Below are 13132 nucleotides of genomic sequence, written 5' to 3'. Positions count from 1 at the left end.
TTAGTGTAGTTCAAAAAAACTATTGGGTATAATTGGTATAATTAAATAATTTTTCATATTAGAATCACCATATTATCACGGTTTTTATGAGATATTAACATTTAAAATCAAAATTTTAGTATTTTGGAGGTTCCAAATCAAAATTTAAAATCAATTTTTAAATAACAATGATGAAAATATATAAAGGATATTAACAAGATAATTCTAAAATTTTGAAATTATGTTTGTTATTGTTTTAGGTAAATCAATCAAGTATCACGATTTTAATTTTCTTAAAATAATTCATATAGATGTTAAATACATCATAATTATAGGCATATATGTTAGCAATTGTTATAGGGGTGATAGTGTGAAAGAATTTGAAATCTTATATAAAATCTAAAATCATTTCAAATTGTTATTAGACATATGAAAGTATGTATTAGGTATGATATAATAAAATGTTAATAAATATTAATCCACCCTGATGAAACTGACATTTCATTTTTGATGGATAGCAAAAGGAATATGAATTATATAAATAAACTGAAATCATAATAATTTTAAAACAGTCTCCCAACTCTCTGCTTGAACCTTCAAGTCTTATTCAAGATGCCTAACAAATTCCAACTAAACTTCTTGAATATATGTCATTATTTTTATAAAAAAAAGGAAAAGAGAGAAACATACAGTATTGAATTATATGTGATTCAATCATCAAGATTATGTACAACCTCTGGAACAAATGTGATTATTTTTTGTACAAAAAAGAAGATAGAGAGACATATAATATTGAATTATATGTAATTCAATTACATAGGTAGTGTAGAGTCATCACAAAAGAAAGAGACAAGTCGACCATACAATCCAAGAGGGGCAGTAATTATTCCTTTGGTAGAATTAACTTCCTTAAACAGCCATATTCTCTTCGATTGACTTGCAAAATGAAAGAATGCATTTGGTTGACTCATAGTAATTATGAACTGAACTTGAACCGGTGCTCTAACACCCCCAACTATGCATCGCCCATCCTACATTAATTATTACCAACAATTAAACCATACTTTTACATCAATTCATTAATTAACATCCTCAAAACTAAAATCATATACCTCTGCACTAATTGTCGTCTCCTGTATAGTTGAAGAAGAGAATGACACCCGTCTGCTCGTTATAATAACTTCAACTGTAAATAATAATAAGGGTTTAGGGTTTCTCTATTGACTAAAATTGAAATTGAAATTGAAACTAAAGTAGTAATTTACCGTAATCAAACATATTATATTGAGAGATGATGTACGAGAATTCTTGAGAATCCATGGTAACAAAAGCGGATAGATCGATTTGGCCTATCCTCAAGGGACGGACGATCGGAGTCAATCGGAAATTAACCTCGCGAAGAAGCCCTAGAAAACAGAATTACTTTCCAGAAATCAAATAAATAAAAATCTTGAAAAAAAAAAAAAAAAGAAAGAAAGAAGAAGAAGAAGAAGAAGAAGAAGACTTACCGTTTGGTCCTTCGAATTTGAATTGGGCGTAATTGTGACGGAAGCGTTCGATAGAGAAGGTTAGAGAAGTGTAACCAGATTCTAGCAATTCTACGGCGAGAGGGAAAAGATGAGTAAGGCGGAACCAGAATATTTGACGAAGGTTGTCGGAGTAGAAACTGTCGAAGAATGGAGGCCAGAGTTGAAGTCCGAAGGCGCTTTGAAGGGAAACATCTGAATCCGCCAATATGCAAAACATGTCCGGTGAAAATATTGCATCCGCCATTACATCCACCAATCCCAATGTTATCAACGAATCTATCAGAACCTTCATATCGTCGACGGCGACTCTGAATGACCACATCCTTTTCTTACGATTTTTTGCAAAAATGGAAATGGAAGTGGACGTAGGAGCACAAGAATTTGGTTCTATCTTTTGCCCTTCCCTCCTTTTATAATAACTTTCTTAGTAAAATATTTAACTTCTATATTTTACTGTAAAAAAATAACTTCAACTTACCGGGGAAGTTATTATAAATGCCAATTTTTTTTTTATTCATTAGGTTATATTTTGAAAAACTAAATTCATTGTAGTGATAAAGGTCCCAATAACAAAAATCTTTAACCCTAACATGCATTGTATCTGTTTTGATACTATCAGACATTTAGATTTGGAATCTGAATCAAAATGGACTAAATCACCTTCCTTAAGCTTTCATGGCCATTGGTCCTTTATCTCTACAGTGAACAATCCCTGCAATGGTCTCTTCTTTATCTGTGTAAATATGTTTTTTATTCTGGTTTTCTAAGTTCCTTGAGATGAGTTAGATGGTGATCACTCCTTTAGATTAGATTTTAGTCCTATAACAAAGCAATACAAATTGTTTCTAGTTACCGACTCATTCTTTATTGATGGTAACTCTGGCAATAACTCATCGATAATTGATGTTTTACACTTTAGTAGAAGAAGTGAAACTAATCACAACCATAACCAATGGAGGCAACTCCACTTTATCCCTCTTCTCATGTGCAGTAGTGATGCTTATTTGAATGGTGTGGATAGGAAGAACAAAATTAGATAAACAAGATGAGTATATGACATATGCTCTTGATGTTGAAACTGAACAGATTGAATTGAGTGTTGTCTTGGATCTTGGTCCTTTCTCCACCTCTTATGTATCTTTGAAGCAAATTAAAGGCAACATTTATGCATCTTTTTTCATCAACGCAACGACTTATAACTTCATGATTCAAGTGTGGAAGATGTAAGAGAAATATTTGTGGATTAAATAATTTGTTATTGATGACATACCAAATAATTGAGGCTCCTTTACCCTTATTAAAGCCAGCTTTGAGGATGAAGAGTATTGTGTATATGGTTAATCTTGATTTTTTTTTTGTTGGTATAATTCTTTCACTAGGAAAAAAGATTGTGACTAAGAATCGAAAGAAGCATAGAAATGTGTGTCAAATAAAATATATTTGAATTTCGATTTGTTTCAAAACATTTTTGTAGAAGAAGAGACGTGATATTAGGAGCAGAGGACATAGATATTAGAATGGTTGTGATTGTTTTAGTATTGGTAAGATTATGATTTTTCTTCTTCTTCCTTTTATTGAACAATCAACTCTTTTGAGATTATTTTAAGATAAGATTGCTTATTGTTTTAATCAATGACACATATAATTGATAAATTATGTAATTTGCAAGGGTTCGAATATAGGAACATGTTAAATATACTATCTAATTATGTTATTGGACAACTTTTTTTTTTTACTCTCACAACAATGAGATACTAAAACAAATTGTAAGATATTAAATCTTAGGTACGTAATGACCCAACTCAATCATGAAGTTGATCTTGCAATGTTTGTTCACCAAGGACCCAACTTTTTAATTTAGTTATATATGTCCCTAATATTTATGGCTTTTTTAGTTCTCATTTTTGTTCGTCATCTTGTGATCTTTGAAAGCTTTCATTTTCATCTCTCCATCCTTTCTACTTTTTATTAATTCCCTTCTTTCTTCCTTTTTTTCCCCCCTTTTTAGATTGCCTTTTCGTTTTAGTATTGAAATTCTCACATATTCCTTTTGGTGATAAAATGTATTTTTTTTTTATTTTAAAAATATTGAGTTTAATTTATTTCTAGTTTCAAAAGCGATATTTTTAATTAAAAAAATTCGATTATTTTATAGTAAATTTTGATTCAATTTGTTTTCAAGATTTATTGAATCTTAATGTTTCAACTGTAAAATCTGGGTCTAATGGTCTACCGAAATACACCAAAAAAAAAATCTATAGTTGAAAATTTTTAAAATTTTAAAAAGTCTTTGTGCTTGATTTAACGTGAGATTGATAGAAAAAAATAGATGATGAAAGGAAAATTGACAAAGCTAGCACCATTTTGGTTTTATATTTCAAGACTCTAAGTAGCACATTTTTAGAAAACTCATAATTTTGTTTTTATTGGGGTCAATCTCGGGCGAGATCAACCACGAGATTCTTTTCAAATTAAAAAAAAAAATTGATGAAAATTTCTCAATCTGTATGTGAGTGCATCACCAAGAGAATGTGTTTTTCATTAAAAATTTGAAATTGAGGTTAACTCTTCTCAAACCAAATTTTCCTCAAATTGAAAACACACTCTCACTGTCAAATCTCGAAGCATTTAGGTTAACTTTTCTTGGGCCATCGTTGTCTCGAGATGCAACTAGCTGAAAAATTTAAGCAATTATGTCAATGTTCCCAGGCTGAAGTTGTCTCAAGATTGTTTCGAGCTAAAAAACATAAGAGTATGATCTCGAGCTAAGGTTGTCCAAGATGTTCATGAGTTTAAAAACATAAGTTATAAAATGAAAGCACTTTTTAGTCATTTTTAAGAAAATATTAGCAATAAATTAAAGAAAATGACCAAGAAACTCCTCCATCCTTTTTTTTTCTTTTGGGTTTTAGTCATTCCTTAGACGATATATAGAAAAAAATTATTAGAACTTTTAAATTTTAAAAATAATTTTAGATGTTGAAGCTAAGGATTTTTTTAACTCTTTTTAAAAGTAATTAACATTAATTAATTAAAGTATGGATTATATATGGATAAACATTAATTAGGCAAACTTCCATGTTAAAGCACGCTTTGTTAATAATACAAAACAAAAAAAATAATTAAGAAGAGTCAACCGTGGGTGCTACTTTCCCAATATTTGAGTTGAGACATGAGGTCATAAGAAGTACCTTTGCACTCGCTCACCTTCTACAGTTATCTATGCTCACTTCACCTATTTTAGATTAGAATTCACATTTAGTCATTGGACGACTTTCATGTAAGTTATAATTTAGTCTCTAAAGTTTAGTATAACAAGATAAACTCTATACCCCTATGGTATAGAATTGTGACAGTGCAATACTTAAACTTCAATATCTTTAGTCTCTAAACAGTGAATTTATCTAATGATTTGCAAGGTGATTGATTTGGTTAATAACCATTCGTTCATGGATGCAAAGGCATGAGGAATAAAATGTTAGTTACCACCAAACATGAACACTCAACAACAACACAAAACACACTAAAAAGTAGAAATGCATATTGCAAATATCGAAAGAAGTTAGACATTGAAGAGAGCTATTCTTTCCCAATTCCTCAACGAGAATTCTTACTAAAATTACCCACCACCTCCTCTAACTATTTATGGATTAAAATTTAAATCTAATGAACTTCCAAACTCCCTCCCAATACCTCTCTACCCCTCCAAAGATCCTACTTTAAGATCAACACAAGGACATAGGTAAAATGTGTACCTAAAAGCAAATATTGAAGGGAGAAGGCAAACAAGGGCGCAGGTGAATACCTCTTGTTGGTGAGTTTGGATCAACTCCAATTCAGCTTGGGTCTCAACCACCTTTTCAACCTCAATCTAAATTCAAAATAAATGGATTACAGCAATCTATCTTTCTCATTATTCCTTTTTGACATTTAGATATAGAGATCAGAACCCTCTTTCCATGATGGGTTTCCACATTCTTCAGAATATTTTATCTTATCAATAAATATCTCACTAAGAAAAACAAAAAGAAATTAAGTGAATCATTAAGAAACAAAGAACAAAACAAATACATATGCAACAAAATACAACCAATTAAGAACTCAGGAAAAGACTGCAGCCTAAAAATTTTAAAAACGCAACAGCAAAAATAAAAAAAGCAAATCCCTTCGAAGGCCATCCTAATGAAAAATTCTCACTAGTTTATCCAGTAAAGAGGACTAGTACAAAAAACCAAAGCACCAATATGCAACACAAATTCCAACAAAGAAGACAAAGTATGACATAAGCCCCTTTGGTTAGTTTCTCTATTGCAGCTTTTCAATTCTTTAAATGAGACCCTTCAAATAACAAAAATTAGAAATCAGTTGGGAGACGAAACATTGAGGTAAAATTGAACTGAGCATTGTCCGGAACACACAGGGAAGAAAAATAAAGGGATGTGAACACTTAAATTAAAGATTTTCTAACAAATATACTCAAAGTTCATCTCCTACAAATTAGGATCCCTATGAAAGACACAAGGTGAATAGTACAAGAATCAGATGGTCCAAAAATTCATTAACTACAACTATCCTTTCTTATAATCATTTGCAAATGTTTTGTTAGATCAGATATAATAGCAAATTAAATTTCATATCTCATTGAAGATTTAAAAATCTTGTTATTAAGTGACATAACACCTCAACTCTAAGAAGAATATCACGATTTTGCATAATCCTCCTATCCCACTCACCAATAGCACTGGCCTGCTTTCAAAACTTTTCAGTACACTTTTCAGCATTTCATTCCTTTATGATCTATAAAGAAAATGAGGGAAAAAAAAGCAAAAAGCATAAATTTCAAACAATTTAATTACCAAAAAAGAATTAGAAAAAAAAAAAAGACTAAACAACGTTGGAGAAATGTTTACGATGATTCCATGAACAATGAACACAAGGACATGATTTCCAAGAATATTTTGAAATCAACTTTAAGTTGGAAGAAAAATACTTTATTGGATGAATCAACGACACCAATAGTTTTCTGTGACATTTTCAATACTGATGCATAATTAAGTCATCAATTTATTTTATGATATAATAATATGAAGTTAAATAGCTATTAATATATATATATATATATAAATAGTTTATTTAAACCCTAAAAATATAAAAATCTGATAAAATGCGGTCATAAATTTAGTATCCATTCCAAAAATTTATTTAATATTTTTTAAAAATGGATTGATTTGCAAATATATTGTATGAGATCAAATTATATTTCACTATTTTCATCTATACAAATACTAGTAAAGAGAAACGAATTTCGATAAAATCGACTGAAAAAAGTAAAAAAAAAATATGTAAGGCGATTTTGCTGTAAATCAAATTTTTTTTATTTACTCTGTTTCAAATTGTTATTTATTATTTTTTTCATTTCATGATTTTCTCCAAAAAAAAATATATAAAAATGGCCCACTTGATGAAGAAACTCAATTATTCAATTGTTTTTTTTTTTTTTTGTCCTTTTCTTATTTGTTGAGGAGTTGAATTATTAAAAGTTGATAAGTTCAAAGAAAAGATGTAGCCATTTGGAAAAGTTGGTGGCAATTGTGTATTTGTCAAAGGTGGCGACAGCTTACAATTAGAATACCACAATTGAATACAAACGGACTAACCCTAACATTTTTAATAATATATTCAAATTACTTTTTTCTCCCCCACAATTTGTATCTTTCTCTTTTAAAAAGTAAATACACTTTTCATATCATTTAACAATTTTATTCATGTTTGAGAGTTTCTATTAGCAAATGAGTGATAGATTTTTTCGATTCTATTAACAAAAAAATATTATACACTCGATCAAATTAAACGCCTTTGTTTATATATATATATATATATATAACTTTTAAAAAGAAAAGTAAAAAAACCCAAAAGGGTAATTTAGAAAAGTTAGGCAAAATCAAATTGTGAAAGAAACCCTAATAAATATAAACAAAAATGAAGTTTTCGTGTTTGTTTGTTTGTTTGATGTTAGCATATTCCGTCTCTTTTCACACGGTATTATCACACCCCTCACGTTTCAACTTTCCCAAAATACCCTCCCCTTTATCACCATTGAACATAACCCTCCTTCCCCCTCACCCACTTCCCATACCCCAATCAAACCCCGCCACGTCATATCCTCTTCAGTCACCCACTAGTAACGTTATCAAACTCTCCTCATCCTGATTTTTCTATATCGACCTTTCAACGCTGCTGAAACTTCCAGTTCCCTTCCTTCAATAACAATCGGTATAATTTCGTTCCTCCTCAATATCTTTGGTTCATTGGATTCATTTCTGAGCTTGTTGAGATCCTTTTTAGCTTTTCTTGTTTTTCTATTTTCTTTTTTTGTTTTCCCCTCTTTTCATTGATGAATTTGGTGCCAACTATCGAGAACTCCGGTGCTGTTTTATCTTTAGATTATAACAATTCGTATTTCTAACGCTTAGGTGAGCCATTTTTATTATACTTTTTGGTTTCTCGTAATTGTTAGGTTTAGATCTCTATTTCGTGATTCTTTATGGGATTCGCTTGCTTTATGGAAGTGTGTTGACTGTTGAAAGACTTGGTAAAATTTTAGATCTCAAGACTTTGTTTACTGTTTTTGTATTTTGTGTTGGTTTTGATATGGTATCTGTAGATCTGTTGTTGAAGATGTATGTTTTATGAAGATTTTTAGATGATAAGAATCTCTGTTGCTTTTCTGTAGCTTATTTGCTGACCTAGTTGGGAATTATTTGATTATGTTTCGTGTCTTTTGTTGTTTGATGCTCTGCAAATCCTGAAAAGAATTGGGCTGACTTTTTTTTTCTATTGCTAGAAAACGTATAATCTTGAGATCTGGGATGGAGATTAAGCATAGCAATTCCGTTTCTTAATCTTTTATGTATGTCATAAAAGCAAATTGGCTATGGAGATTTTACTGCTGTTGATTGTAGATGAGATTTTCAAGTGCAATATTCTAAAGAATGAACTTACATGTAATTTGAACTTGATATATTTTGGTCAATATTGGTTTTGATATAGGATCTGTAGATCTATTGTTGAAGATGTATGTTTTATGAAGTTCTATAGATGGTAAGAATCTTTGTTGCTTTCCTGTATTGTATTTGAAACTTATGCTGTATGTTGCGATTGGTTGTTTCTTAGAGCGGTATCCTCCACCCTCATATTTAATTTGCTGACCTAGTTGTGAATTATTTGATTTTGTTTCTTGTCTTTTGTTATTTGATGCTCTGCAAATCCTGAAAAGAATTGGTTTGACTTTTTCTTCTGTTGCTAGAAAATCTAAAATCTTGAGATCTGGATACTTGTAAGAAGGTTTAGACCTCTTATGCGTAGACTACAGTACCATTCTCAATCTTTATGTGTATCTTAAAGCATATTTTCTATGGAGATTTTACTGCTGTTGCTTGTAGATGAATTTTTCAAATACAAAATTCTAAAGAATGAACTTGCATGTAATTCGATTCAAACTTGATATATTTTGATCAATATGGTTTTATTCCTGTTGTTTAAGTACTCCTGAAGCATTCTACCTCCTTTGTTCAACAAATTATTCCTTACCACGTAATCTGATCTTTCCTGCAGTCATTACATAACATCAAGATCTCATAAATACTTCAGTTCACGATGAGCCAATTACATGAACCACCACGCAGACAATTTTTCCCCTTTGGGAATCCCTTCCGCATGAGATCTCCCAAAGGTTCAAATTTACCTTCAAAACTTGTAGATATATTGAATGCTTTTGAAAGAAGCCTAGCTGAAAGACTACAAAAGCTCCATCCATCTGGTGAGGATGACGTTCTTAGCCTTTCTTGGATGATATTAGCCATGGAATTGCTTTGTGAAACTCACAGTGATGTTAAAAATCTTATCAAGGAGTTGGACCTCCCTGTCCCTGATTGGAATGAGAAGTTGATTGATGTCTATTTGGACATCAGTGTGAAACTGCTTGATGTCTGTAACGCTCTTAGCTCAGAGCTTTCACACTTGAACCAAAGCAACCTCATGCTCCGGTGTGTCATCCATAATCTGGATTCTGCTGATTCAGAACGACTTGCTAGAGCTCGTACTTCCTTAAAAGAGTGGAGACAGAACATCACCACCACAAGTTCTAGAATTAAGAGTTGTTGTGTAATCTTAGACAGCCTTGTAGAATCACTTGATCTTCCAAAAATTAAGAACTCTGCCAAAGGCAAGGTTCTGATGCAGGCTTTGTACGGGGTGAAGGTACAGACAGTTTTTGTGTGCAGTGTCTTCGCCTCTGCCTTCTTAAGCTCCCCAAAGCTCTTTGATCTGGATATAGCCAATACATATTTGTGGGGACAAACTTTCTCCTCCTTGCAGAATGATGTAAATAGTGAAATTAGAAGTATATACGCACGTGGAAAGTTCACCCCTCTGAAGGAGCTTGAGGCTATTGATCAATGTGTAGGCAAACTTCAACAAATGATCCCAGAGAAGCCAGAAGTCGAAGAAGCTCAACTGCTGAAGAACAGCATATCAGAATTGGGAGGAAAGACAGAGAAACTATCAAAAGATCTACATTCGCTTACAAAGGAAGTCGACAACTTTTTCCAAATTGTTTTGGCAGGACGCGATGCTTTGCTATCAAACCTAAGGGGTTGTTAAACTTAAAATGGAGTCAATGCAAGGAAAAGAACAAGTCGAACAAGCAATCAGACGATTACGGCAGAGCTTAACTTAAACCTGTGTACAGGGATGGGTTGGTGTCTCTTGTGTTTCTACTACAGAAATATATTAACTAACCATAGTATAGTGTAATAATGTAGTGTTTAGTTATATTAGAAATGCTTTTGGGTTGTATTGCTAATTACGGTCTTGTAAGTTTGAACTTTGAAATGAAAATGTGTAATGTGGGTTTCTATATTTGAGCATCCGTTCTCTACATATTCTTCTGTTTGGCTCTTGTTAATATGATTGTTCATTTGTCTTTCCATTTTTCTCATTTTTGAAATTGAATAGAGAGAAAAGTTGTCTATATAACATTCAACTCAAAATATCTAATGTAAACCAAGACACCAATACAGGTTTTTGACGGTGCGACTTGGAAGGACCTGGAGATGGCACCTGGAGGAACTGTTTCATTTCTACGATTTCTCCTCTCTCTATTGAATTAATTTACATAATTCAATGGTAATTGACATCAATGCTGATGATAATTGACAAATCGACATTTTACACAACTTAACTCGATTGTAATGAGTTTGATGGATTCTTTTAAGATTGGCAGAGGGTTCAACCATTCAACTCCAAAGCGTTTTTTGGATCTTAAAAAAAGAAAACCACACTCAAGCTAAACTGAGGACCTCAACCCATCATACAAGTCATTTAATGGACAACACAGTTTGCATTAAAGTCTAAAATTCTCTCATAAATTGGCGTGCCAGCAGTTGACACCACTTTTAGCCTAAAACTGACACCAATCAACCTACTCAAAATATATGAATAACCTTCATTATTTGAAATTTAAATTTTACATTTGATCTATTCTTATGATTTATCATATAATATATTATTTAATGACAAACTCTTCAAATATAGTTTCAAAAAGAAAAAAGGAAAAAAGATTCAATTACTTTGAATATTTATGAGAGAAAATATGTTTGAGAATTTGACGAACCATCAAATTTGAAATAAAATGAATACAAAAGACTTCTCCATGGTCTTTCTTTTGAAACAAAAAAGAACTGAAAAATTGAGGTTGGCACACGTGCTGTGAAAGCGTGTGGTGTAGGTAATACTTCATTTGTTGGGTTGGCAGATATAACCAAATTTTGGAAGAGCATTGGACTCTTCCATTTACATTGTTTAGAAAACATATTAAATGAAAAATAAATAAAAAATTGCAAGTGGGCAAAGTCATAATCAATATTTGGGTCTTTTTGCAAGTGGTGTCATCATGGAGAAAAGCCATAGAATTTGTGATCAATACTCTCTTTTTTTTTTCCTTTTAATCTTATATGGTTTTTCCAATATATGATTTGATGGCATATTTTGGTTTAGTGGTGACTATTCATACATACGAATGGGAATGAAACTTGTGGGTAATAAATTTTAGGTTAAAATACTTTTTTATTTTTTTTATCGTAGGACGATTTACAAATTTCATACAAGACTCAACAATCTTTATTTAAAGTTGATTTATTATAACAATAATTTTTATATAAGAAAATAGTTTTATTATAACAATGAATTTTATATAAGAAAATAGTCGAACGAGAGACATTTAAGATTTGAAAGTATATAGAGTAAAGTTGAGTCATAGGTAGAGAACGAAGTGGTATTTTAAATTATATCAAATTAGTTGAACATTAATTTTATAACCATCTCTTGCTTTAGTGTGTCAGAGTATTTAATATCAAAGACTAACAAAATCATATGTATAATGTTTTGAAGATTTTACGTGTGTTTGACATAATATGAAAGCAAGATATATTAGTGACAAATTATGTTCATGAAACACGATCACTTATATGAAAAAATCAATTCATTGCACATGCATGTAATGGTTGATTATGTCCATTGACATAATATTGTCTATGTTGATTCCAAATTAAGTTTTGAGAGTATAACTTTTTATATATCCTTTAGTTTAATTGGACTTTGAGAAATAATCTACCTATTTGGATGTAATCATTTTCGAAGATATACATTAGAAGGGTCCATTCAGAATAGCGTTAGGGAAATTTTTTCTCAAATACAAAGATACGTTAACACATATTCCCTCAACTAAGATGTTAGATGTTTGAACTCTTCTATTCTATCTTAAAATAAAACCACATAAGCATATATTTTTCTTTTTCCAATCTTTTATCATCAATTCAAATATTTAGTATATCAAGATCTTCAAATATGTGTCAAATGTTTATCACATGTATGTTAAAGTGAATGTCAATAGTGCATCAAATATATCTATCATGTGGGTTAAATTCAATTATCGTCATTTTTATAGAAGTAAATATAAAAAATGACATTCTTAACAAATTTCATTATATTATAATCACATTCATGATTGAAGTTTAAAGTTGATTTAGACCTAAATTAAATAACATAAGAGTCAATTCCATTCAAAGGAAGTGAAATTTCAATCAAAGTTCCCTTAGTTTCCACAATTCCAACTCCTTTGTTGAATTCCTACTTTCTATATTTACAATTTGGTTTCCACCAAATTTGGTCAGCCATTTACATTGACCTTTTTCCACTCCTCTTATTAATTTCCTTTTTATAATCATAATAACAAGCATTGCTATATTGTCAAAGAAGTGCATTTTTAATCCTTATTATATATGCTATAAAATATAAATTCGTGTTCTCTCTTTCTCTCTTTTATCATCCACTTTTGACGTCTTCTTCACATTAGTTTGTATTGAATTAGAAATATTAGATAAAATATAGATTTTGTGAAATTTTTCTTAAATGTATTTATAACTTTATTCCAATATTCTTAGATTATTTTTACCTTTTTATGCATATTTTTGTAAGTAAGTCGCGTCTTAAAAACCACGTCATTTTAGCATTAATTAGTTTATTGTAGTATTAGTTCAATGACTACATTAATTTCTATATGACAT

At 30.8% G+C, this 13132-nt stretch overlaps 2 protein-coding genes across 4 annotated transcripts; one reads left to right on the top strand and one right to left on the bottom strand.

The window, feature by feature from the left end:
• Nucleotides 1-650: 650 nt before the first annotated feature.
• On the bottom strand, nt 651-1909 carry LOC101219791. The gene is made up of 4 exons (XM_004138443.3): nt 1488-1909; nt 1245-1385; nt 1092-1165; nt 651-1010 (listed from the first exon to the last, which is right to left on the bottom strand). The coding sequence occupies exons 1-4, from the start codon at nt 1828-1830 to the stop codon at nt 792-794; spliced, it is 777 nt and encodes a 258-aa protein (XP_004138491.3). The 5' UTR covers nt 1831-1909; the 3' UTR covers nt 651-791.
• A 5729-nt stretch (nt 1910-7638) lies between these two features.
• LOC101216555 (protein BPS1, chloroplastic) lies at nt 7639-10448 on the top strand. 3 transcript variants are annotated; one of them, XM_031887484.1, is made up of 3 exons: nt 7788-7981; nt 8559-8609; nt 9123-10448. In XM_031887484.1, exon 3 carries the CDS (start codon nt 9165-9167, stop codon nt 10167-10169), a length of 1005 nt encoding a protein of 334 aa, XP_031743344.1. In that variant the 5' UTR covers nt 7788-7981; nt 8559-8609; nt 9123-9164; the 3' UTR covers nt 10170-10448. The 3 variants fall into 3 exon arrangements, with proteins under 3 accessions (XP_004138476.1, XP_004138477.1, XP_031743344.1); XM_004138428.3 differs by lacking the exons at nt 7788-7981; nt 8559-8609 and adding an exon at nt 7639-7781; XM_004138429.3 differs by lacking the exon at nt 8559-8609 and having other exon boundaries at nt 7736-7981.
• Nucleotides 10449-13132: the final 2684 nt, after the last annotated feature.

The sequence above is a fragment of the Cucumis sativus genome, chromosome 6 (assembly GCF_000004075.3).
Source record: "Cucumis sativus cultivar 9930 chromosome 6, Cucumber_9930_V3, whole genome shotgun sequence".
NCBI lineage: Eukaryota > Viridiplantae > Streptophyta > Magnoliopsida > Cucurbitales > Cucurbitaceae > Cucumis > Cucumis sativus.
Note: the sequence above shows the minus strand (reverse complement) of the source record. Positions and strands in the feature narration are given on the sequence as shown.

Coding starts and splice junctions, on each gene's coding strand:
- LOC101219791 (XM_004138443.3), bottom strand. CDS start 1,830: ATGTGGTCATTCAGAGTCGCCGTCGACGATATGAAGGTTCTGATAGAT. Junction 1,386..1,487: donor CAAATTCGAAGGACCAAACG/GTAAGTCTTCTT, acceptor TCTGTTTTCTAG/GGCTTCTTCGCGAGGTTAAT. Junction 1,011..1,091: donor AGACGACAATTAGTGCAGAG/GTATATGATTTT, acceptor TAATTAATGTAG/GATGGGCGATGCATAGTTGG.
- LOC101216555 (XM_004138428.3), top strand. CDS start 9,165: ATGAGCCAATTACATGAACCACCACGCAGACAATTTTTCCCCTTTGGG.